This window comes from Toxotes jaculatrix, chromosome 2 (genome assembly GCF_017976425.1).
Source record: "Toxotes jaculatrix isolate fToxJac2 chromosome 2, fToxJac2.pri, whole genome shotgun sequence".
NCBI classification, from domain to species: domain Eukaryota; kingdom Metazoa; phylum Chordata; class Actinopteri; family Toxotidae; genus Toxotes; species Toxotes jaculatrix.
The window spans coordinates 20,876,841-20,902,683 of NC_054395.1; the positions used below are offsets into that span (position 1 = coordinate 20,876,841).

At 41.9% G+C, this 25,843-nt stretch overlaps 3 protein-coding genes across 4 annotated transcripts in view; 2 read left to right on the forward strand and 1 right to left on the reverse strand.

Moving 5' to 3' along the window:
• The window catches only part of nkain4 (sodium/potassium transporting ATPase interacting 4), a 44,867-nt gene extending 39,102 nt beyond the window's left edge, over positions 1–5,765 (forward strand). The window contains exons 6-7 of the mRNA XM_041061784.1: positions 2,225–2,309; positions 3,221–5,765. Coding sequence (XP_040917718.1) covers positions 2,225–2,309; positions 3,221–3,230 — 95 coding nt within the window. The 3' untranslated portion in view covers positions 3,231–5,765. The remainder of the gene's footprint in view (positions 1–2,224; positions 2,310–3,220) is intronic.
• Positions 5,766–5,990: 225 nt separating this feature from the next.
• birc7 (baculoviral IAP repeat containing 7) lies at positions 5,991–9,620 on the reverse strand. The gene is made up of 7 exons (XM_041060146.1): positions 8,915–9,620; positions 8,241–8,340; positions 7,975–8,056; positions 7,798–7,843; positions 6,805–7,014; positions 6,324–6,389; positions 5,991–6,190 (listed from the first exon to the last, which is right to left on the reverse strand). The coding sequence occupies exons 1-7, from the start codon at positions 9,450–9,452 to the stop codon at positions 5,991–5,993; spliced, it is 1,242 nt and encodes a 413-aa protein (XP_040916080.1). The 5' UTR covers positions 9,453–9,620.
• Positions 9,621–11,283: 1,663 nt separating this feature from the next.
• Positions 11,284–20,683, forward strand: LOC121195276 (YTH domain-containing family protein 1-like). 2 transcript variants are annotated; one of them, XR_005895455.1, is made up of 7 exons: positions 11,284–11,688; positions 12,531–12,555; positions 14,841–14,920; positions 15,234–16,886; positions 17,091–17,135; positions 17,415–19,851; positions 20,555–20,683. XR_005895455.1 is itself a non-coding variant. In XM_041058635.1 (6 exons), exons 1-6 carry the CDS (start codon positions 11,662–11,664, stop codon positions 17,439–17,441), a joined length of 1,857 nt encoding a protein of 618 aa, XP_040914569.1. In that variant the 5' UTR covers positions 11,284–11,661; the 3' UTR covers positions 17,442–20,473. The 2 variants fall into 2 exon arrangements, 1 of the variants encoding a protein (XP_040914569.1); XM_041058635.1 differs by lacking the exon at positions 20,555–20,683 and having other exon boundaries at positions 17,415–20,473.
• The last annotated feature ends 5,160 nt before the right edge of the window (positions 20,684–25,843 follow it).

The following is a 25,843-nucleotide window of genomic DNA, read 5'->3' on the forward strand; positions in this document are numbered from 1 at the left end:
AAAGTAAAAATCATCTCGCTCTCTCTGCCTGGAAGAAACTGAGCTTGTCCCTTTCACTATTGGAAGATCAAATGCACTGGTCAACTGCCAATATCTGTTTCCCAGGTCACAGTCCACACTAGAGAGGACAAATTTAATACTGGGTTTCATGCTGAAAGTTTTCCATTATCCCTGGTGTTTACATATCTTTTTGTAAAAAGGTCTGCCATCCACACAAGCCACTTGAGCTTGCAGCTTTCCACCATTTCATCTAAGCAGATTTTCACATTCATTTTCAGTGTTGATGGCTGTTTACAGAACAAGCATAAAGAACAGACCGCTTCAGCAAGTCTCAAATGTTCCCAGAAAAGTGGAGCACATTACAAAGAGATATCGCCCAACGTACAGCATGTTAGTGTTTTCAAAAAGCTGTTTTCTTGGGTTTTTTTTTTTTTTTTTTTTTACTGCTGTAAACATTCTCTGATTTCTCAACCATCAGTGTTTAGTGAGCTGCATGGAAAATCCATCTCAAACTTAGGATCAGACCAAAGTGTGTAATAATTAATGGAAAAAAGTTTCAGTGAGGGACAAGCAATTAACTGGCTGGCATACACTATACAGTATGTAGAAGGGATGGAGATCAGAGTTATAAATGAAGCGTTTAATAAGGCTAACTAGAGTTTTGACATGGAGGGTAGTGTAGATGGTGTATAGGCAGAGACATTGCTTTGCTAATTGTGAAAGTATTAAATTGCTGTCCATGTAGTACAAGACACATGACAGGAATTTGACCTGTTTGTGGTACTAGATGAGAAGTCAGGTGATAACCAAAGTCATTGAATGTCTCTGCCAGCTTTCACAACAATCCATCAAGTAGTTGTTGTGATGTTTCACTCTGAACCAAAGTGTTGGACTGACAGATGGACCGACTGACCGACCAATGTTCCCATCCCCGGAGCTGCTAGTGTGTCTAAAAATGGCAACCATCATTATCATCTAACTGTATTCCTCAGCACAGTTTATCATGGCAGGGGATGGATCCCCACCTGCTTATAATGAGAAAATCACTGGTACAGAAAAGAGCAGGGAAGAGGTCTTTGTGTGTGTGTTTGTGTATGTGGGTGGTGTGTGTCTGTGTGTGTATGTTGGGTGTGCAGATGAAATGGAGAATCTTAGGAAACCAGGGCAGGGTCAGAGGAAAGGGACAGTCCACCCACCACAGCACCCTGTGGCTCTTGGCGCTCATCCTGTCCTGCCTATCAGTACTCCGCAGACCACCCCTGCCTCCTCTTATCAGGATGGAACTGATTTGGTCATACAATAGTTTCCATGGCTGGCGTGTGTCTGTTTTTCTCCCCATAGTTGTTGTAGATCTGTAACAGACAGTAACAGACCTTTATTTTTCTGTCCTCTTGAACTAGGATCCACTTGTTGGTTGGTATTTGTTTCCACTGTATCAGGTTCAATCTCAGTGTGTCCTTTTCCTCCCCTCGTGGTGTTTACAGGAGTTTCACAGCCCCTGGACATGCTGGCCTCTTTTACATGCACTCCTTCAACCTAATCTCTTTGGCCCCCTGTCAGTCAGACCAACAAGCGTGACGTGTCCCGTCTTCCCCTCTCTTTCTCCCCTCTATCCCATTCAGCCTTTGTGTCTCCTCAAGAGCCGCAAGCATTTTCCTTCATCTCAAAAATATCTCTCTGCATCTGTGAAAAATGCGCAGCACTTTGGTACCAGCATGTCCTTCCCTTTCTCGCATGGCACAACACTCGTTCGCTCATCTGCCCCTCGCCTAGAGTCTGAACTCTTAAGTGAGAAAATAAACAGAAAAGGTTGAGCATTTGGTCGGTGGCTGAAGGTCACCTCTGTTTCTGAGCGATAAAAAGGCTTAGGCTGTTTTGACAGCTGGCCAGCTTTCACCTGTTCCCAAGCTTTCCCCCTGACTCGAGGCAGATGCACAGATGAAAAAAAGTTTAAGCTGAGATTTTTTTTTTTTGAGGACTTATATTTGTCAAACTTTAAATGTAAAAAGACTTAAAGCGTTCACTGTTCTTGGCAAGCTGCCTACCTTTCAGCATCCCTGTATTACTTCTGTTTTCTCTGTCGTTTGTTTCCATTTCATTTCTCATTCATTTTGTGGTGTTATTGTATTTTGATCATCGTGTCTTTTTAGTTGAGTGTCTTATTCAGTTATTGTCTGTCTTTTGATTTACTCCATAATTTCTTTGTTTAATCCTTTGTTTTCAGTTGATTTTATTGGTGGATTTGACCCATTCCCACTCTACCATGTCAATGAGAAACCATCTCATCTCCTCTTAAAGCCCATGTATCTGTAAGTATGACTGTACTGTCATCCCATTATATGTGCACATGTCCCTGTGTGTTTTAACTGTGACTGTAAGAACAGGTGCGTGTGAATATGCACATTACCGTTGCCTTTTGTGGTCTTGTACATTTCGGGATGTACTTATTTAATTGTCTGCATGTAGCTGTTTCCTCTTCAAGGCTACCTTTACAGATTTTCCCTGAAACCATTAATTATTCAAAACAAGTATTAGTATTTTTTTAGTGGACTTGAGGTCCACTCGCATGTTTGCTCCAAAGCTGTTTATTACTTGATTAGGACCCAGTAGGTCAGTATACAACACTGACTAGAAGAGCTTGTGCAGATGGTTGTTTGCTCAATATATGGAGATTTGAGTCATGTACGGGGAGTAAAGTACTCTGTGAAACATGCAACATCCTCTCCAAGGGCACTGGGGAATATGAAGGTCTTTAATGGTACTCTTGTATGTTTGTGCACAATGTGCGTGTGTGTCCTTATTCCACAGGCGGTTACTGATACAAGCACATGAGGAAAAACATATGAAAATCTGTCTAAAATTGGATTAATCAATTAGGTTGCACAGAGAACTTAATAACAATAAGCCTGAGAAGTCATGTAATAAGTCTCTGCCAACATGAAATGAATATTTTATTAGCTTCTTGACAGTTTAATCAGCTCCGTCTCTAATGGGAGGGAGGAAGTTTTCGTCTTCCCAATCTGCTGGGAGTTATATCCTGGATAAATTCATCCAGGGAAGTGTGTATGTGTGTGTGTGTTTGTGTGTGTGTGTGTGTTTGTGTGTGTGTGTGTATGTGTATGTGAGAGTGTCTGTTTATAAATGTGTATGTGTCTGTGTGTGAGCTGCACAACAACAGCTAACCCTCTGCCCTTTTTTCCCATGTTTCCGTCCTCTCCAGGTCTACGTAAATAGGACATCGTCCAGCAGGGAGGTGACACAGCAAATTCCCATGGAGACAAAATGGCTGTTTTGACACAAACGTCCCAGTGCACTGGGACACGCCAGACATTCCTCCCCTTCTTGATTTCAGTACTTTAAACATGTCATTTACTGGTGTGCTGCCCAGAAAAATCAACACTTCTCAGTTAGGGTCCATTGTTTTCCAGGGAGGGATGACGGGTTCTGGGAATGGGGGGATTACAGTGCAACAAAGCCTCATATTGTGCATTTAGGGAAGTATCAATCATTTTCTTTGTGTTGAGTTCTCAGCTGAGGTCCCATTGCTGTGACCTGCGCATAATGGTCTAATACTCTCCAAGAACATGACTGTATAGAACATGTACAGCGTATAAATACATTGTGTATGTAATCAGGGACTGCCCAGCATTCCCAGTCTGTGGTGCTGTGTCTTAGAGGACTCAGTGATTTAGCATGTTATTGCCGGTTTGGCTCAGATCTTGGCCGGAGGGCTGAATTACAGTGGAGCCTGTGGAATGAGCTATTGTGTGCTGCCTGTTTACTTTAGGCCAGGATCTGTGTGCATAAATACACAAGTGGAGCAGGAAGAGGCAGGGGAGTGGAGAGGTAGAGGGAGGGGAAGGAAGAAAAGCACCAAATCTACAGTGGCATCCGTCAAAAATAGAAAATGTAAATAATGAACTGGGGGTAGGTGAGGGTGGTGGGGGGGGAGGGGGGGGGTGAACTATCAAGAATGCAAGAGAGCATGTGAGAGGTGTTCAAACACAAAAAATGGCACGTGAGTCTTACTTTTATTTCTGGAGTCTTATTATTGTGACTATTTTCACCAACAGACGAGTCAGTGATTCTGAAGTGTCAGGTGCGTCAGATGATGTGCTGAAAGCTTTGTTTTCACTTCAGTTCTTCTCTAACTTGCATCAGGCTGCTGTCAGGGGTGATCATTACACTCTCTCAAGCAAAGGTTACACAGCATATTTTTAACTTCAAGAAAACAATAGAAATTGCTTTTCATATTGCACACAACAGTGTTGAGTGGTATGGGTATGGTCTTCAGTGTAGAGGTAGCATGGCTATATGTGAGTGGGTCAGAGCATTGTCTCCGGTCAGTTCAACAGTTTAGATTGTCATTGGTGATAGTCTCAGTTGTGATTGTTTTATAGCATGTTTTTTACAGGGTTTGTATTGTAATTATGTGTATAACATACTAAGTCATGACAAAGTAGCAAAACTGATGTCTTCAACTGGCTTTACAGTATATGAGCTGGTTAAACTGTAACTGAAAGTGTGTGCTGAGTAGTTTCTTACTCAGATTACCCAGCAACATTAGAACTTGATTTAGGCAGAGATGCACATACCTGGGTCATAGCTCCTAAACTGATTGGTGGCACTTTTTTTCCTCAATGGTTGATACATCAGGACTTAAATCAGATCCCTTCTTGCCTCCCTGTTTGTGTGAATCACTACTGCCCTCTGGTGTTCACAGTGTGCATGTACAAGTCACAAGGCTACTGAGTTTCTGCTACATGCCTGCTCTTCCACAAATCAAGGTTCTATCTTAAACTCATTTTTTGTTTGCAAATAACAGCAAATCCTAAAATAGTAAGTCAGTAATTGTCATGTAAGTGGGGACAGCAAGTTTCCCTATTTGTTTCGATGTTACATTCAGTCGTTGTCTTTATTCTTTAGGCTAAGATCTTTTGTTAGCAACTGAATTTAAATCCAGAATATTTGCAGTGTGTCATTTGTTTGTTTGCAGGATTTCAATTGGTGCAAATAATTGAAATTGACTGCATAGCTATTTTTGCATCTTTATTTTTTCTATAATCAAAAAAACTTGTGAACAAAAAAGTTGCCTTTTGTTCATTTTTTTTCCAGTCCATTATCTATTGTTATCGTCCAAAAATATCCTTTCCGGTGTCATTTTCCTCAGTGATATTAGATTTACCTCACTGTCAGATCAGACAGTCGACAAACTGTTATGATTCTGAAAATAATCCGACCACTTTCTGCCAGCTACTTTCAGAATGATGAGAGTGATCTATTTTGATTTGATCGGTCACCTCTGTATTGGAAAGATGCAATAATAATTTATGTCATTATTTGTCTTTATAATTTAAAGTTTACACACTCCTGGTAGGCTAACTGGTGTGTGAGTTAGTAAAAACACAAAGCACCTCATATTGTAACATAATCAGTATTAGTAGTGAAATGCTACTAAAATCGTTATGTAAAAATTAGTCTTCCTCTCAGTGCAATACAGACTCTTCCTAAAACCCTGTGACTGGAATTAGTTGACACCTGTTATGGTTGTCTGTGTGTTAGCCTCCACTGAAAAAAGATACCACCTCTTTGTAGATAATTCTTTTTCTTTGCATATAAAGTGGAAAAGATTTTTTTGTATTATTCTCTTCTGTTTTGTGTTTTGTGCTGCCCCGTCCCCATGTGACCTGGTTGTGTAATCCTATTTATCCAGAACTGTGCTTTGTGTTCATGTAAATAGGTGTTTGTTAATAAAGAATGTGCTCTTTTAATGATCTTGTGTGACATTTAGTAGATATTTTGTTTGTGAAATGAAATGAGAGAAAAAAAGAAAAAAAATGAAACTGAACAGCTTAAAATGTTTATTATAGAAAATAATCTATAAACTCTCACACTCTTGATTTTTATCTGTACAAGAGGAAAATGAGCACAGAGGAAAACCCAAGGCCACTCATGCAACACCTGTATAGCAGTGGCTTCTCACTACAGCTTTAAGACATGAAAGCACGAACACTGCCTCTGATGACAGCTCTGCAGATGGGGCAGTGACGCAGGCTGGTGGCACAATCACCACACACCACCAGGTGACCACAGGGGATGAAGACGATGGACACCAGCTTGTCCATGCACACCTTACAGGTCCTCTCCTCCTGCAGCTGCCTCAGCAGCTCTTCTGGGCTGGGGTCCGTCACTGTTTAACAAACCACGTACAGAAAAGAAAAACAGATGAACACACAGTTCAATGGCGTAAATCATTCTGAAAAGTATTACAAGCACAAAAGTGTCTCTTTTTCTTGCTAGCCATATAAATGTTGACCTCTGACCTTTCTCTCTGATGGGGGTTTGTGTCCTCACGTTTCCAGCACTGGAGCCCTGCCTCATCTCAGGCTCTGAAGCATGCAAACATAAAATAAAAAAGGCAGTCAAACACATTATGAATTTAGACATCCATTGTAACATATTAACATAGTAACAAATGAAGTCACACCCCTTGAAGTCAAACGACTGAGTATACTTAAAGTATCAAAAATAAAAGTCCTGGTTCTCCAGCAAAAAAATCTGGAGAATCTGAAATGTGACAAGGGGTTCCAGCCAGCCAGACATTGTAATTGTATATTGTATTTTATAAGTTTGCTATATATAATCTTGAATTTCAAATATTAATCTGACAGGATGTTACAGACAACTGGCAAATAATTGTGGAGTAAACAGGGTTGCCTCCAAATTGAAGATACAAGGAGCAGAAAATGGAAATACTAAAGTAAACTGCACTTAAAAACAGTGCTTTCCACTACTGTCTGTTACCTCTGCTCTGTGGTCCCCTCTGTCTGTCCTCCTCTTCTGCCTGCAGTACATCAGTGACCAGATCAGATACAGAAGTGTAGTGCTGGCCTGTCAAAAGATACTTGGTCTGGACCAGACTCTCCACCAGGCTGGCCTCAAAGCCCATCTGAAGCACAGTCTGAACCACAGGAGAAAGCATGGCCGAGGAAGCTCCCAGACTTCCGACCATATCTGGGAGATGAGATGAAGGATAAAGTGAGGAAGACCTGAGAAGCAGTCTAGTGACCAGCCACTGGGTGTTAGGCTCAGAATTACACTGGGCCATGTGTCACATACTATACAAAGTATATGGTAAGTGGGATAATAAGTGGCAAATTGCACTGCTTACCCTTGTCTGATAGAATATTAATATTTCAAACCACAGACCTCTTCTGTCTATCTGCTGAAATTGATTATAATTGTGATTCCTTCATTGTATGGAATAATTGCCCTCTCATGACTGCCCTGCAACCATGAGCAACAGTCAATTGTTTTCCTTAATGCTTCCTAATTACTGCAATCCTAGAGCAAACATTAGCTCAGGTAATAGAACATCTAGTTATTTCATTTTCAGCAGCCTCACAAAACAAGTAATGAACCTGCTTTCCTCCAAACAGAGTCTGTTCAGAGTCTCATTTGGAATTTTAAGCAGTGCCGGTGCAAGGTATGCTTTTATCCTTCAAATCCACGTTTCAACCAAGGTGGAACTCCCAAGATGATCTAAGAATAATTCAATCAACCAGCAGAAGCCTTTCTTTTCTCCATTTGCGCAACCTGCAGTGCAACTCAAAATGTTTGCTCTACCTCTCCTCTTTTGTGTGAACAAGCAAGAGTGGATGTTGACACTTTGATGATTTGCATCAAAGCATGAGGCTGCTGTCTTGTTATCCTGGGCTACATGGTAGAAATGATTTTTTTGATGTTTTTGGAGCATATCCTTCATTCACTGCCTTTTTAAAATTTTACATGACTTACCATTTCTGGAGCCAATATCTCTGCCTGTGGAGGTCTGTGATCCACCCTTGAAAAGTAATCATATGTTTCGAATTTACAATGCAAGTCTTGGATGATTTAAATGCAGGAATGACAAACTGTCATTTATTGATGTGGAATCATTATTATGTCTGCAGTAAGAGGGATAAAGGTTCTCACCACAGTCTCACCCAGATGGAAATGGGCATCCTGTATGTTGCTTATATACTCCTGCCCTCTCGACTGGATTAAAAACTCACACCTGGGAAATATAAAGATGCTATTTTACAATCTGCTGAAACATGAATGCAGAGCAAAAACAAAAACATCATACTGTTTATTAAAAAAAAACAGTTTCGTTGGCCAGTGCAAAAAAAAAAAAAACAGGCAAAATTATGTTTTCAACAGATGTCTTTATATGTGCCAGTGATATGTCCTGCTGTTACCGTGGAAACCACTTGGCATGTTCCTGCCAGGGGTCATCTCCCGGTTCCCAATTTCTCAGCCCCCCATCACAGTAGAAGCATTTGACATTGTCACCGTGACCTGTCAGGATGAACACAATACCACTGTGAGAAGAAGCTAGTGACACAGACTGGACACAGAAAACCTTTTTACACTTAACACTTTCCTAAATGAACAAAACAAAACAAAAAAAATCTCTATATATGTCTGATTTTACAGGGAATAGATCTCATGTCAAAACTACAACAAAGGAGAATTGACCCTTTACTGACAAAGTTTCAACATCACCAACATTATTAGCTTCACAGAAACACTACTTATTGTAGGGTTACTTTATCTGATTGCATTGCATGCTTTGTATAGGTTTTCATGATATTGTGTGCACGCCCTGTGTATTGCCTGAAGCTGTGGAACCCTACTTCTTTAGCAGCCCCAGCTTTGTCCAGGTTGTTCTGTCCACAACATCATGACTCAGCAGGACAATTGTACCATGAACTCTCTCACAAAGAGAGGTCACTCTGGCAGTGACTGGATCAGTGCTGAATATGTAGCTGAAGTATACTCATGGATACTCAAACGTTGCCCATAAAATATTAAAGAAAGCAGTTGCTTAGGATATAAATGTAATTAGGTTTTGCAGTGAGGCAGTGAGCACCTGTGTAGAAAAATCCTGCTCTAGCGAGAACATCTGGCTGGACTGAGGCCTCGGTGGGCCAGTTGTGGAAAGTGGTGAGCCGGGAATCCTCTGCCTCCATTTCAGGGTATACTGCTTGTCCAGTTGTCCCCTGATCATCCATAGTCATCCTCTGGAGTTGACTCAACAACTGGCCGTCCACAGAGTCCGAGGATCCAACCTGGAGAGGAATATTTCCCACAGCTCGACCCAGTATGAAACTGCAAGTGGGGAAATGCCTCTTGTGCTCTGCGGCTGGGCTGTCCCCGTGCACCCAACATCTTAAAATCCCTCCACAGCAGAAACACTGGACTTTATCCCCGGAACCTAGAAAGAAGAAGCCCGCTTTGGCCAGCTCTCCAGATGTGACAGGTGCATCTGCTGGCCAGTTCTGAAAAGTTCGAAGTCTCTCCCCTTCTCTTCGCATCTGACGCTCCTCAAGAATGTGCAGCATAGTACTGTCATCCGTCATTCTGTGGCATGTAGGTTTTCCTTTCTCTTTCTGTCCTGTGCCAGTCATTCCTTTTGCGGTCCATAGTGGAGCGCGCACTGAAGGTGAGTGCAGCACACCGACTGAAATAATATGATCAGCTGTGGGGGCCTGCACATTGGCCTACAGGAGACTGCTTTCCAGAAAAACCACTAAATGCCAGAATGTATGCTCATTGATGCTTGAATGAATGACAGCCTGAACATGACATGTCACTCTGCCTCCTAGGGAAAAAGACCCACTATGTAAATAAGCATACCATAGCCTAACAACTACTATGACTCTTAACAGGACATTACAGGGTTCTTAAAATATAGAAGCAAGAACAGAATGAGCTCACAACTGAATAACAGAAAACAGGGACATTTAACCTATGAGTCCTTACAGGACTACAGTGAACACCGTGATGCTTTTCCATCACTGGTTTGCTGGATTTCAACAAATGCTCACAGTCTTCATCTTATGTGGAAAAGAAAATTTGACCTTTCAAAGAATTAGAAGCGCAAAAGTGGCTTTTCCTCCTTATCTGAGATGTGCTGACACTGACCTTTCTCTCTGCTGGGTGTTTATGTCTTCAAGGGCCTACAGGATTTCTCTTCTCTCTACACTTGAACTAGTAAGGTTAACGGTGAAGATGTGTGACTTAATAAACACATAAAATGACAAACAAGTCCTACTCTTTCCTTGGAAACATAATGCAGTATAATAATGCAGAGGTTCAGGCTGTGGGTCAGTGAGGGGCAATAAGATTACAGGCAGTAACATGTATTAAAGAATGCAAAGGCAAAACAATCAACAGAAGATGGGAAATAAAAATTGTCTGCTTTTATGGTTTCAGTGTCATAGGTAATAATTCATCTTGACATGGATAAGATCATTAAACATGTCACCAAGAATATAGAAGCTTTGTCCAGGTTGTTCTGTCCACAACATCATGACTCAGCAGGACAATTGTACCATGAACTCTCTCACAAAGAGAGGTCACTCTAGCAAGAATATAGCTTTTAAAGTTCACTAAAATACAATATATGAAGCTTGATGCAATTTTGACCTTTGGCAGAGTTTAGGGGATTGTGGGGGCATTCTTAGTACCTCCTGGTGGTGATAGAAAGTAATAACTGCTGTAATTTATTGCTGGCCAGAACCTAACCAGTACATTGCTAGTGGTACTCAAATTACTTTGACATCAGAGTTATTCTGCAGCTGTAAGTTTCAGCTTGCTATATACCACATGCAGACATGTATGGTAGTGAGAAATTCACACCCTGACCACAGACAGTTGTCATAACAGATTTTCAAAGCCTATACGGAGTAACCTACATTTCTATCTGTAATTTCCTGCCTATCTCAATGGGATCACCTGCCAAAAAGACAAGATTCAGGGTGGACTGTAACTGCATGAGGGATTTGACTGACGCCTTAGACATCAAACTTTGCAATGCTTAAGTTTACTTTGGCCTTATTATGCCTAATGTAATTTTTACAATCCAGTAAGTCTCACATGAGCACTGTGCTGAACTAAACTGTATCAGATCTCAGCGGCCCTGCAGAAAACCACACAGTCTGCTGATAGCCCCCTGGCACTCTGTCTTCCCACAGAGATTCCAGAAAATTGCACCAGTGCCAGGAAACGTAACCTTCTTAGGTTTAAACGCTCATGACTAGGGTGCATTCGTTATTCGTTGTATTTGTTGTATTATCTAAATCACAGACGTAAGCTATAGTTTTTTTGTTTTTTTTTTAAATATATGTATATAAATGGAAAGGATGCTTCAAACTTTTGTCCCCCACCCCCGCCCCACGGGGATCGACGTGAACTGCAGCGGAGGCTCAAAGCCCGGATGGAGCAGCCATTGGGGAAGTGTACAGAGCTTTAACGTATCTGAGGGCTCTCTCTCTCTCTCTGGAATAAAAAAGACAAAGTAAAAGGCGAGTGGGGATAGAAATATAATCAAGATCCGAAAGGTCCACACGGCGAAACGTAACATTAACTTGAAGATCTGTACCGGGACCTGGCAGCTTTCGGACTCAGTATCCGAGGCGACAGACTTGAACTGTGGAAGTTGGGATACGTGCACACAGCGGAAAATATACAGCTGAGCTAGCTACACGCTAAGCGGCACGACTAGCCACATAGCTAACTGCAACTGAGCTGTGAACTTGCTTTTGAAATCACGGGGCTCGAGATCCAGTCACAAGCTCAGGCTCTGTGAGAATCCAGGGACTTGCTTAATGAATTATGTCTGCCACAAGCATTGACCCTCAGGTAGGAAGGACGATGTACCTCGCCTGTAGAGAGATTGCAAGCTAGCTACCTGCTAACGTTAACGATTTACTGGGCTATGGCTATTCCTCGGAAGTGCTAGCTAGCCACTGGCCCTGGCCGGTGCATGTAGCTAGCAAGTTAGCAACATTCCGTGAAATGGTTAAATATTTTAATGGACATTTAAGAAAAATGACACCAACACGTTAGCCCGCAAACTGGTGTCAGACGCATCTTTGTGTGAAACTGTATGTTGGTGATTCCAACGTAGCTGAAAAAAAAAAACCAAACTCCTCTTCTATGGATGAATATGTGAAATCTAAAGCTAACGATACAAGATTTGCACAGAAGCTGAAGCTAACTTGCTCTGTGAATCAGAACTTTTAATGAAAGGTATCACAAATACCCGCATGAAGTCTAAACTGGTACATGTTTGCAGGCTGTTGTTGTACACGATATTCCAAGCTGCGTTAACGCCGCTGGCGTTTAGAAAGCCATTTTAATGGGGGCTATGTTAGTTAGCAAAGTTGTGCGTGAATGAACGCTAGTGTTAGCTGGTTGATTAACTAACAATAAGTTTTACATCAGATTGTGTAACACACTAAATAAATGGCAGTACCTTCTGTATCTAACTGTTATATACAGTTTTCTCTGTTGTGTAATGTTAGGTAAATGTTTTGTATTGCCTCTCTTCGGGAAGTAGTCTTACACGTTGAGCTCCTGAGCAATAAATAGACAATATTTTAAGCTGTGTTCAGTCCAAACCTTTGTAAGAGACCTCGAATCGATCGAAAATAACCATGTCGTCCTCCTTTTTTTCTTTTCATGATCCGACTTGGATGCAGAGATCAAAGGGACAAGCATCTAAAGGTGAGTTACGGGATCACAGAAGACTGAATCACGATAATTTGTTTGGATATCTAGTCTGGGCCTACTGTTTCCAACTAATTACACCAGCCTTTCATGGACTCATATTCTGGCTCTGAGACATTGTTATGAGACTGCACAACATTTTGTACATTGTGTTTTGTATCTTGGTGTATAATATACTGTGATCAAAAGGTACACAATCTTGCAATGAGTCTTGGGTTGACAAGTTAATTTTCTTTTGTCACATATAACAAGGTAGATTTGGAAGTGTAATTTTCATAAATAATTTGGTTGACTGTATCGTGAATATATTCTTCTCTGCCTTCTCTGCCTCTGAATACAAAGCACAAACAATATTGAGCTGGGCCACCAGCAGTAAAAATGTGTGCAGACATGTATTGAAGTAGACATCCACCATGTCATTTAAAGGGCGGGTGAATTTCAGAAACCTCTAGTCATTGTGGGTAACACTGAATAACGTTTTCAGCACTGTGGCTTGTGGGGAGCATACTTTTTTCTGTTGCTTTGTTAATTGATAGTATCCATTATGAGAAGTACATCATTTGCTTGATACTTCTGCAAGTGTTCCCTGCACAATGGTGGTGGAGTCTCTAATGGATTGGGTTTTGTTTTGTAATGATATTCCATCCAAATCTGGCTTTTGAGTATAACGCACAAAGACACATGTAGCCTTGAAAGGTGTGTTTAAAGTGTGCAAAAATCTCACAGAGAATGGAGGTTGTGGTCAGCTTGGATTCCACTCAAGTCCTCAAATCACACTTAAAGTTTAATCCACTTTGCTACTGAAGATCCACATCCAGGATGCTCCAGTCATATTTCAAAATGCTTCCACCCTATATGTTGGTACAGGGTGGATATTGGTTTCTGCACATTAGATATAAACACATCCTGATCCGATATTAGTCAAAGTGCTCAGTAAACTGGGAAAGAGGACTTCTCTTTACCATGGCAGGGAGATGCTCCAGAGTCCTCAAGTCATATTTTCCAAAAAATAAAATGATGAAAAAATGATGTGAGGACACAGTCCACAGTATATTTTATTTATGTGTTTTGGCAAAGATATGACTGTGTGAAACATACATAAGTTTTTAAGTAGGTTGAGAAGCTTCAGTTAATTGTTTATGCTTTGGTCCCCACAATGAATGAATCTTATATCTGTAGTAGGGCTGCAGCTGACAGTTATTTTCATTATCAATTAATATGCCGATTACCTTAAGCAGTAAGTTGTCAGAAATTGGCAAGAAAATTCCTGTCACAGTTTCCCAGGTCCCAAGTTGGTGCCTTCAAATGTCTTTTTTTTTTTTTTTTTTTTTTTTTTTTAATCCAATCAACTGTCCAAACCCCCAAAATATTCAATTAGCAATTTTATGAAATGGAGGAAAAACTGAAAATCCTTACACTGGAGGAGTGAGAATAAGCAATTTTGTGGAATTTTAGCTTTATAAATGAATCAAGCAAGTAACTGACTATCAAAAGTTGCTGATTAATTTTCTGTCAATCAGCTAATCGTTTCACTTTTAAACTGCTGTGAATCCAAGCTGATCACAGCCTCCTCTCTTTGTGAAGATGTAAACTGCAAAAGTTTTATAGCCACCATTAATGTCTACGGGTCTTCAATGCTTCATACTCAAAAGAACAGCAGCTTAGGCTTTAAGGGGGTCGTTCCGATCTCACTCTTCTCTAAGTCACCACTAACCCCAGTTGTACAGTATGATTTACTGGTTATTTATTGTTGTCAGTTCCTCACTACCATTAGCACTGGCAACAGTGTTGTTATAGCCTTGTAATTGTATTTTTTATGATGTTCTAGTCGTCTTTGATTTACTGTAGTTTCTGGAGAAGGTGGAGTGACTGGCAGGTCTTGACTCACTCTGTACCTGCAGATCTGGCTGGCAGCAGGCCACAGGCTGCTTCACCTCCAGAATAGGGCTGTCTCATGGGCCATGAAGCTGTCTAATATGGCTCACTGATTTCTGATTGTTGTTTTTTTTTTTTTGGAAGAGTGCATGCAATATGAACAGACAGATTTAAGTATTAAAATTCTTGAGTTGATTTATATCATGTGTTATAATATTATTTCTTTATATACCACTGATATGACATTGGAACCAAACAAATTAATCACAGCATGAATTATTGTGATTGTGTAAATATTTTAATGGTATTAGGTATTTACAGGTTTATCTTTATATCCATTGCACACTGTACTGTGAAACTCTGGCACCCCTACATTTTTTTATTAATGTAATTTTGCTTTGTTATAGTGCAAAATGGTTCACTGCATCAGAAGGAGACTGTCCATGACAATGACTTTGAGCCATACCTCACTGGTCAATCAACTCAGGTAAAACTTAATCTCTTCATCTCAGTCTTCTGAAACTTGTTGGAAAAATTGCAAATGATCAACTAATACTAATATAAATGAACCAGGATATGGTCCTGTGTGGTTAAAATCAACACTACATTATTTGCGAGGATATTTTTTGTGATTGGTGTCTGACATATGGAAAATGTGTGCATCGTTGCCTAAAAAATAATGAAACTGATATTCTAATCACTGAAATGTGTTTGACTGTTGAGCATTACATGAGGAAAAAGTTTTCAGTCAAACTATAAGTCAGTTGCTAATGTTGTGGCTCTGACTTTCATTCCCCCAGAACAACAGCTACCAGTCCATGACCGACCCCTACTTGTCCAGCTACTACGCCCCCTCCATTGGATTTCCGTACCCCCTCAGTGAGGCTCCTTGGTCCACAGGTGGGGACCCCCCTATTCCATACCTCACCCCCTATGGACCCTTGAGTAATGGAGACCATCACTTCATACAGGACACAGTGTTTGGCCAGCCGGGGGGTCTGGGAAGCAGCATCTACCCGCACAGGTTTAACTTTTTCCCTGAAAATCCTGCCTTCTCTGCTTGGGGCACAAGTGGCTCCCAGGGCCAGCAAACTCAAAGTTCAGCCTATGGTGGCAGCTACAGCTATCCTCCCAGCTCCCTGGGGGGCACCCTGGTGCCTGATGGTCAGACGGGCTTTCACAGTGACACCCTCAACAAAGCCCCCGGTATGAACAGCCTGGAGCAGGGTATGGTTGGCTTGAAGATCGGAGGGGATGTCACTGGTCAGGGGTCAGGTGTCAAGGCTGTGGGATCTGTCATTGGTGGCCCAGCAGTGGCAGCCACAGGAAATGGAGCCACACCTATTGGCATGCCCCCACCCAAACCCACTTCGTGGGCAGCCATTGCCAGCAAGCCCGCCAAGCTGCAGCAACTTAAAGCTAAGGTAAAGCCAGGGATGCCCAATCCAGGGGGAGCTCTGCCCCCACCACCCATCAAACACAACATGAACATTGGGACCTGGGACAAGGGCCCAGTGACTAAAGTAGCCACAGCTCCACTGCAGCAACAGCAGCAGCCTCTTGGCCTGCCTCATGCCATGCCACCTCAAGCGCCCATGCAGCAAGGACCCATGCAGCCCCCCCCTCCCCAGTCTTTGGTGCAGCCCCAGATGCAACCTATGGCCTTACAGCCCCAGCCCCCCCATCACCAGCACCATCAACCACCGCCTCAGCCCTACCAAAACCACACCCAGCCCCCACAACCCCAGACCCGTTGGGTTGCCCCACGCAACCGTAACCAAGTCTATGGGCAGGGTGGCCCTGGCCAGGATGGTTGTGGTGTGATGGGTGTGGTTGGCAGTGGGAACAGCGGCCCTCAAACTTCTGCCAGCCAGGGACCTGGTGGAGAGTCCCACCCAGTGCTGGAGAAGCTGCGTGCCTCCCACAGCTATAATCCCAAGGACTTTGAATGGAACCTGAAGAACGGTCGTGTTTTCATCATTAAGAGCTACTCTGAGGACGATATCCATCGTTCCATCAAGTACTCGATCTGGTGCAGCACCGAGCACGGCAACAAGCGGCTGGACTCAGCCTTCCGGGCCATGAATGGCAAAGGTCCTGTGTACCTACTGTTCAGTGTCAATGGCAGTGGTCATTTCTGCGGCGTGGCAGAGATGCGTTCACCAGTGGACTATGGCACCAGTGCTGGTGTTTGGGCACAGGACAAGTGGAAGGGCAAATTTGACGTGGACTGGTTGTTTGTTAAGGACGTGCCTAATAGCCAGCTGCGCCACATCCGCCTGGAGAACAACGACAACAAGCCAGTGACCAACTCCCGCGACACCCAGGAGGTTCCTCTGGAGAAGGCCAAGCAGGTGCTCAAGATCATCGCCACCTACAAACACACCACCTCCATCTTTGATGACTTTTCCCATTACGAGAAGAGGCAGGAAGAAGAGGAGGAGGTTCGCAAGGTGGGTACAGCCATTTCGCTGTGTTACTTTAAGTACACTAAAAATATGTCTTTGGCGCCTTTGATTAGAATAAAAGCGCATTCATGCCCTTTCTTTCTAGATTCTTTTTTCTTTTGAGTCTTCTTCTTTCTCTCTTGTGCTTCATTTGTAAGAAACTAATTCTGCTTTTTTTGTCTGTTTTCTTTTACTTGCTTCTTTTGACAGACTTTTGAACCCGCTCAGATACAGAACCGTTCTCGGTTGGATCAGGTAAAGAACTGTCATACTTTCTTGTTGGTGTCATTGACTACCCCAGGAGTATTAAGTTTTTTTTTCCCCGATCGTCACTGATGATTGCTTTTGATTGTGTTCTTCACGTTGCAAAGATAGAATTTGAGATTATCAAATATTTGACCACTGCTTTAAATAGATAAACGCAGACCTCTGTTCATCAAAATTTCTTGCAGTTTACTGTGCTGTTATATAATATATGTATATCTGATGATATTTTTTGTTCTCCCCCCCCCACCCCCCCCCCCCCCCCAACAGGAGCGCCAAAACAGGAATAAACAATAGAGGACATTTATCCTTGGCTTGATCAACAGTTACACTAGGACTTTTGATTTAAGAGACAGAAGAATATGAAAATGCAACCAAGCCCTTCAGTTTTTTTTTCTATTTAATCCTGGTGAATCTCTGCCATTGTCGAGACTTGTGCTTTTTTTGCCCCATATACCACCCACTTCTTGTGCAGGGATAACAAGCTGATTTAATGTATTACCCAGCCACCACCACACTCTTTAGTTCAGGTTTTTTTTTTTTTTTTTTTTTTTTTTTTAATATTTTTCTTCCCGTTCCATCTCGTTCTCTTCTCTCACCAGACTGGTTTTCTCTCTCTTGCCCCTGCCCCCTCCTCTTTCCAATTGAATCAGGGTTTGACTGCACCACAGAGAAAAAAATCTGCCACTTTATATTTCAGTACAATCAGGAAGGGATGTGTCCTGCCCCTATTTGTCCATTTGGGGGCAACATTGCCATGCTTCAGAGTTTTAACTGTGCCAACAGGGTTGGAGGATCCCAAAGGCAATGTCGGACTTGGAACTGTGCGATAATAAAACTTCAATGGTTTATCTATTTTTCATTCAGATTGACAAAATCTCTATTTTTTGGCTTACTACTGACAATTTTCATTTCAGAAACCTGTTTTCTGGAGCCTTAACTTTTTTTTTTCTAATTATTGGTGACTTCTCAAAAGAACTGCTCAAACAGTGACACTGCTGGAGAAATCAGGGATAGTGTGAAGTCACACGGGACTCGAGACATTTCAGAGGAGGAATTGCAAAGGCCTCTGGGAAAGAAATAACGGATGTGTCCTCCACAACCAGAACTCTCACCATTTAAATCAAAAATTGTACTATTGACATCCTTCACGCCCCTCTGCTTTGCTTTTTTTTGATGTTTGTCTTGAAGGGGTCTTTTGTATGTTTCATCAGGAGATTCTGCTTGTGTACGCAACCCAGTCTGAGAGAACTGTCGCATCCACCATTTTAAATTGTTTTATAATCAGTTCAGAATGAATTGTTGCTTTTGCATTTTTGTTCCCCAAAATGGGGGGAGGGTTCACATATTTGTCCATTCACCATCATTCTGTCTTAATCCTCTGTTTTTGTTTTTTTTTTCCTTGAATTTGGTTTTGCTAAGTCTATCATGTTGGTCGTAATGCTAAGCTTTAACGTAGGAGCCTATATATTCATGGAGAAAGCCTAAAAATGTATAACCTAAAAATAATGTAACTGATTTACTATCGAGTAAGAAAAAAATAAGAATGAAATGTGGTTTCTGTGTGTTTTTTGATTGTTGTTGCAAAAAAAAATAGTTTGTTCTAGACTGAATCCATTGACTATGATGCCGTAAATTACTTTCAGGTATGTTGATGGGAGAAAATGATTGATATTGAAGTTTAATGATTGGATATTAAAATAACAAAGTCACTAATAGATGTGTGTGCCATGCATGGCAAGCTGCAATGTAGTAAGTCTGCTGGAAATGTTGAAACTGTTACCCATCCTGCAGCTTCTCTGTGAGGTGAGAGTGGTGATGTTGTTTAGTCCTCTAAAGGACAGTGCCCCCCGCCCTTCTCGTGTCCGTCATTTCAAGGCATTCAAAGCCAGAATGCAGTTTGTTAATGAGCGTTTTTAGATCAGCAGATTCTCTCTTGATTAGTTTGAGATTGTTACTTCAGTGTTTTGTGGATTGCAAGGTTACCATGTTGCAGAGAGGAATGCTGCTAATAGACATGGCTGTCTCTTTCATATTAAGGGATCTTTTCTTGTTTTGACATTTTTGTTTTATTTGTGTGCAAGTTTAAATCTGATGTAGCTTCATGGTAACCAAATCAAATATTCAGATCTCAATTCACGATATTCTGTTTGAAATGATTTGAATTGAAACAGATAATACTGACAGTTGGACCTGTTCAGAAACGTGGCCTGGACCCATTCACATTAAGTTGTTTGGTCTTTTCAGATTATGTTAGACAGCGTATGTGCTATGTGATCTATCCTGATTCTGTCAGGACCTTACCCGTTTATTATGTTCAGATGGCAGAAGTACTGCACTTTGCTGAGGTCTCTTGAGTGTTAGTATGAAGCGAATGCTTCACAACCCTTTTTCGAGATGTGTGAAGCTGCTTTGTAATTTTTACCTTGCCAGTGTATCCCCCATCTAGAGAATAGACCTCTAACCAGATCCTTTTTTCTCCATCTCTTCTCCTTTTTGCCTACACTAATAAATAGCTAGGTTGATCCAAGCAATACGGTGAACGCCCTTCACATGTTTGCCTTCACCAACACCGCTGTCTCCATCCAGCGTAGAGTCAGGGGGAGGTGAGAAGCTAAAGGATGCCACCAATGTCGCAGCCGCAGCCGTCTTTGCCTCAGGAAGCATGAGCTGGTTGTGAAGTACAGGGCGTACATGCACGTTAACGGTAACTGTCAGAAGATGTTTGCTGCAATAGACGGATGTTAGGCTAGCCATCAAAGTATATGTATCAACACTATGAAAGGATTAATGACATGAAATATTAAACATTGATTATCTTTATAGACCACAGTTGTAGTGGGAATAATAACTTGTTCAAAAGAGCTATCTTGGTTTTTCTTTATAGAAGAAATCAAGCCTTAATAAACTGTCCATTCAGAAATTACTCTGTCTTGATCTCGTGAATTCTCCAGAAAGTAAATAGCCACCTGTAGTGACCTTATACAAAGAGAGGAGGCTCTGCAGGGCAGCCCCAGTGCTTAAATGTCACTGGAAGGTTTTCCAAGCTGGATTTGTTTCTTTCTGTTGTCTTATTTCATCATGCTCTTACAGCTGGCTATAGAGTAAATACCTTTTTTGAAAGTAGGCCTCTTTTACCACAGACTCAAGTGGTATACAGCAAAAACTGAGTGCACAAATGGGAGCGCTGCAGCCTGGGATAAAAGTTCAGCGTATTTGACATTTTAGCAGCTAATTTAACTGTGAAAATTTAAAGACAGAAGCTTAAGGCTTTAGGTCCATGTTAATGTTTCCCCAAAACAAGTCTTTTGATAGTCCAGTCCTTTAGCCTGAGATGACATGTACAGGTTTATAATAAAATAAATTTCTTCCTTGGTTGTCAAAAAGATTTTCTTTTCTTTCCTTGACAGGAGCTCTCCATGGTGCTGATTTCCTGATCTGGAGGTGGGACAGTCGAGTCACATAATCAAGTGAAGAACGCTATCTTGAGTGAAAACATTGTAAGTGATCTCATATGAAATGATGGTGGAGGTTTTCTTGTGTTTTTAGATACATATGATTGGAAAAGGTAATAACATTTTATGCTGCACAAGGATTTTTGCGCTTGCGAAAGAATCTACCTCAGATCAGCAGAGCAGCTCTCTGGTACAAATGTACCTCACAAGACTGAAATGTCATGTAAAGAAAAACTTCTAAATTCTGCATTAAAAAAAAAAATTCTGATCAGATGTACCTCTGTAAAATGCTGCTTGCACAGTGAAAAATACTGGCATGCCTGCGATGTACAATTCCTCATAAAATAATCACAAGAACCAGCAGAATAACTCAGTGCAGCTCAGGCTTTATTTGTTGTCACATCATTACAAAGTATGCATCCAACTGAGACACAAAATGGACAAATAATATCACATTCAGGCTCTCTGCTCTATAGACCCAAAGTACCAATCTGGAACTCGGTGTAGCGGACTGTGTGCAGCCTTATTAGAAAATATTACTGACACAAAGATCCACAATGAGATTATTCATTTGGCCTCATGCTCAAATTATTGATTGAACAGAGACATATATTCAGGTTATTTTTTATCTATGCAGCAGTCGTTTGGAATAGAGAACCATATCATTCAAATATGGGAACACAAGTTTACAATAGCCTGAGTGTGACATGAAAGTTACCAGTACTGAACCTGTGATGTGCAGTATAAGAAAAGAAAAAACCTTTTGACAAATGTTCCTGTTTGTGGTTAATTTGATCCTATTTGTTTCATTCACTAGTTCATTCTAAATGAAATGTTTGTTCAAAAATATGTGTTGAAGACCTTGTCATTTAAACCAGATTCTTCTGAGGTGAATTTAAATTAGCTGTAAGAATATATCCAGTGCGGTTAAAACCGAATAGACTATGTAGTAATCAGGTACAGCTTCTGCTTTGATGATGGCTGACATGTTTAAAACTAATGTAGAGAGAAAGCTTGTGTTGCTGGCCTATGGAGTAACTATTTGTTTTTATTTACGTTTATCTTAGTCTTGTTTTTAGTATTAAGTCCTACGGCCTTTAGGGGTTTTACAGCTTGAACGATGCATTATCGGGAGGACGCCTGTAGGTGGCATTGAATCTCTTATATTTCTATATGTTGACTCCATCCGACTAAACTCTGCAGCCATTGTCAGTTTATATCCCTTCAGAGGTCTTCAGCCTCTGCTGTGGGCCCCGAGGTTGGAGCCACACAGTGAAGGTGCTGTGGACCAGACCTACGGGCCTACTGTTGTTTGTTTATGAAATTATGTATAAGACAATTTTCAGCTGAAGCTGAGATTGTGGCTTTGATGGCGTTTTTTTTAATATGTCAGACTGTCACATAGGAGGGTGGTAGACTATAGTCTGCCGCACAACCACCTAAAGATAAGGATTTAGCATGAACGCACTAAGACTGGTGGATGTCTCCATTAACACACACCGTTTGGCTGTTTAATTTGTACGCAGGCTTTGTGGCCGGTGCGTCAGATGTGTTCGCCTATGTTTTAAATCGTGCCTGGGTTTACAGTGTATTTTAAATCTAAATATTGATTATTTTCATATTTTGTATTTAGGTCAACTCTCTCGCTTTTAAACGTACCGACCTTGTGCCTGACGATAAACTGATTTTCACTCCGAATAGATAAAAATGGCGCACTTGAAAATGAAGCAAACCTTTCGCCAGGTCTTAAATTAAAAAAAAAATAATGAAGTTGAGATGTGGTAATGAATATCATAAATCTGAATGTTTCCCGAATCTGTTTTTGTCAAAGCCAGAGGTTGGCCATTGACCTCACTTGGCCAAAGTCCAACTGTTTTCGTAAACCTGCGTCGTTTTCTGCGTGATGCGACTTACAGTTTTGGGACAGCTCAGACATCACAGACATTTAAAACCCATGTTTTTGACTAAAGACGTGACACAAAAGTTAACTGTCCGTAACCTAATTTCACGCTGTAATAGCCCATTAAAGTACGCATTGCGCCCACCCAGTCAAAGCAACACACATACACATACACACAGGCACGGATCCACACGCTTGCGCTTGAGCACGCGCACAATCGCGCGCAGCTGAGTGACAGTACAGCAGTCAGCTTTATCCTGCTGCCGTGGTTGGGCAGCCAGGCCCTGTTTCTGTAACGTTAAGGGTCAAAGTAAAGCCTGCGGCCTGATGAAATAACGAAGAGGTAAAATGTGAAGCATGACGCTGTGTAGATTCCTCTCTTGGCATTCACCGCGTGCCTTAATTGTATGGACATTAAATCAAGGTCCGCTGTGAACACGCAGAGTGACAACCCTTCAAGAAGTCGCCTTCTCACCCTGCTGACGGGGGCAGAATGAAGCCAAGCCAGCAGCCTCTAACCCTGTCTGACTTCCACACGCTTAAACCTCCAGCATCTGCCGCCAAGGAGGATGCAAGACTGCATGACTGCAATTTAAGTAGCTACAGTTCCCGTTTCCGTGCGCGCGCTCGGGCACCCATACATGCACGCACGCACACACACACACGTACGTACACAAATCTAAAGCCGATTTTGCAACACAAACACGCGCGCACACGCGCGCATGTAGGCACTCATAACTAAAGCCGATGTATAGCCTACACCAGCAATAATGCGCGCGGCCACATTCTTTCTCCTGCGCCTTTTTGGATTCCACGCAAAGAAATATTGATATCACTGCGCCACAGCTCGGTATTAAACCCCATCAGCATACAGCCCACAATGAAAGGATGTAAAGCCAAGATTGCAGCTGAATACTCGTGTTATTAGCGCAGCATCTATAAACACTTCTATCCTCAGATTCTGTGGATGTGCGTCTTTACGCATCTCTTGGCAGGTTACCTCGCACAGAATGACAGCTGAAGCTACACAGGCTCTCTCTTTGTCCTTCCGCAAAACCACTCAAATTACAACATTCTCCTGACACAAAGACAAGAGTGAAAAAGAGAAGAAAACAGCGATGGCAGCATATCACGAGGCTATTTGTTTGAAGTCATACATCCCACTGCGAAGAGTACTGTATGTTCCATTTAACTTGGCTTGAATGCAGTTCCCCGACTTGTCCACGATCAACGCCCTCGGACAAAACGCGCGATGCCTCCTCTTTCCTCTCATGCAGCTGACAAACTATAGAAGGCTAGTTTTACATTGGACTACTGTGTAGAAAACAGCAAGTCGTTCTTCTATGCGCCACACAGCACTCTAGCATATCCCTAAAGCTGGTGTTGTCGGGAGGCTGAATTTCACGTGTTCGAGGTGGGAAAAAAATGGCTTCTTCGTCTTCAGAAAGGTCCTCTCTCCACCAAGAGTCAGTCGGTTCCCTTTGGTTCGTGTCTTTTTAATCTGACCCATTTCAGGCACAATCCAGCCCTGGGTGCATGCCCCCTCTCTCGCTCTTCTCTCTCTCTTTCGGGCTGTGTGATCCACTGTCTCCCGGATTAGAGCGCCCCTCTCTTCCCATCCTAGACAATTGCGAGTCTCTGCTGATTGGGCTTCAGCGCAAGAGGATTACATGGGCGCACAATGACGTCATGGCCCGGGGCCCAAGTCCCCCCCACCGCCACCCTCTCCTCCCCCCCCATTAAAACCAAATCCTCATCAGCCCCAAATGTCCTTGAAACCACCGGCCTGACTTTCTGCAGCGCGTCGTGCATGCATGCATCGGGGCAGACTGAAGATAATAGTAGTAGCTGACGGTTGGTATTTACTAACAAATCCTATATAGCCTGCACGCAGAGGAAGCCTAACTAACACGACAGCTCCCCTGTCGCCTGTGTGCACTTGAATACCAACACCTCGAAGGTTTGACCCAGACAGGTGCATGTCCAGCGGCTAATTGCTGCTTTAAACAAATGTTGATGTAAGGCTCCACTATGACCTGCACTTTATGTTCACTGTGAGAATAACCCAATTTCCAAAATGCACCACACGAAGTTTCTCTCACGTACAAAATCCAACGCACAGCTTGTTGGCCTCTACACTTAAATTATACAAGACGTAATGGTGGCCAAACGGTGGATGAATTCTACTCTGCAAATTAAACGGTGGTTTTCTGATTAGCTTGTAGAAAATGTATTAACCCCTCACCACATTGCTGGTTGTGACAGGCCCATATCAGCATGACCATTCCCACCCCTTGTGGGACTACACGTTTTATGCAACATCCATATAGAACTGAATCCTTGCCAAATCTGCAACAGAGAGCTGTGGCCTGTCATCCCAGATGGTCAGGACTAATATCACATGCTACTGCAGTGTGCATCACTTTATATTTTGCATAAAAGACAAAACAGAAAAATATTTAAAAAAATTAAAATAAATTCTACTGTATCATAAATTGATATGTAGACATTCTGCATCAGATGGCACGCGCCACTGGCCACATTTCCTATAGCCTATCTATGTGTTAAATTATCGTAAGTGTAGTAGTCCCGTCGTGGGTTCTGACTTTGGACTCAAACGATCATTTTGTTAGTTTTAGACATGTTGACTTCATTGGTTGTCTGCCATTTTGGTGCTGTGACCCACATTGGGCCTAAATATTTGTATATTTGTCAGCTCCTCTAAATGCGTTCCTGTGGTTTTCTTTCGGAAATTTGCAAAGCAGATATGTTGCATGTAGCTTCCATTTTAGGGTATTTATTTATTTATTTATGAATTGCAAGTTGACCCAAAAGTGTGGTTCCGAAGTCTGCAATTCAGCATCATTTAGTATAAATCAAACTATATTTTTCAATTGTTTTTTTTTCTTGATCCAATAAGTCCTGTTTGCATTGCCACAAATCTACCTGTATTCATATAATGCGTTTAAACACCGTTCCGATAAAAATCCTGCGGGAATATATTGATTTTTGTCCCGGAAGAAAATGTCATTGGATTTTCAAATGTTTCTCCCTCCTTCCGCAGCTTGTGTCTACCTCCCACTGTTGGCTGAACAAAGAGATAGAGAGGAGGAACCGTCAGCGGTGTTTAGGATGAAACAGCTGCCCTTTACTCGCATAACGGAGCCTATAGAATCGCAAATACGGCCCCTTTTTTCAAACAAATTCAATTATTAACTATTTTAACAGGCATGCCTGTTGTTTCATCTCAGCCTCCGTCGCAATCTACATCTCAAAACGAACCTCCTGCATTTACATTAATGTAAGTCAATTCACTAATGCAAGTCATTTGTTAGGCCTATTGG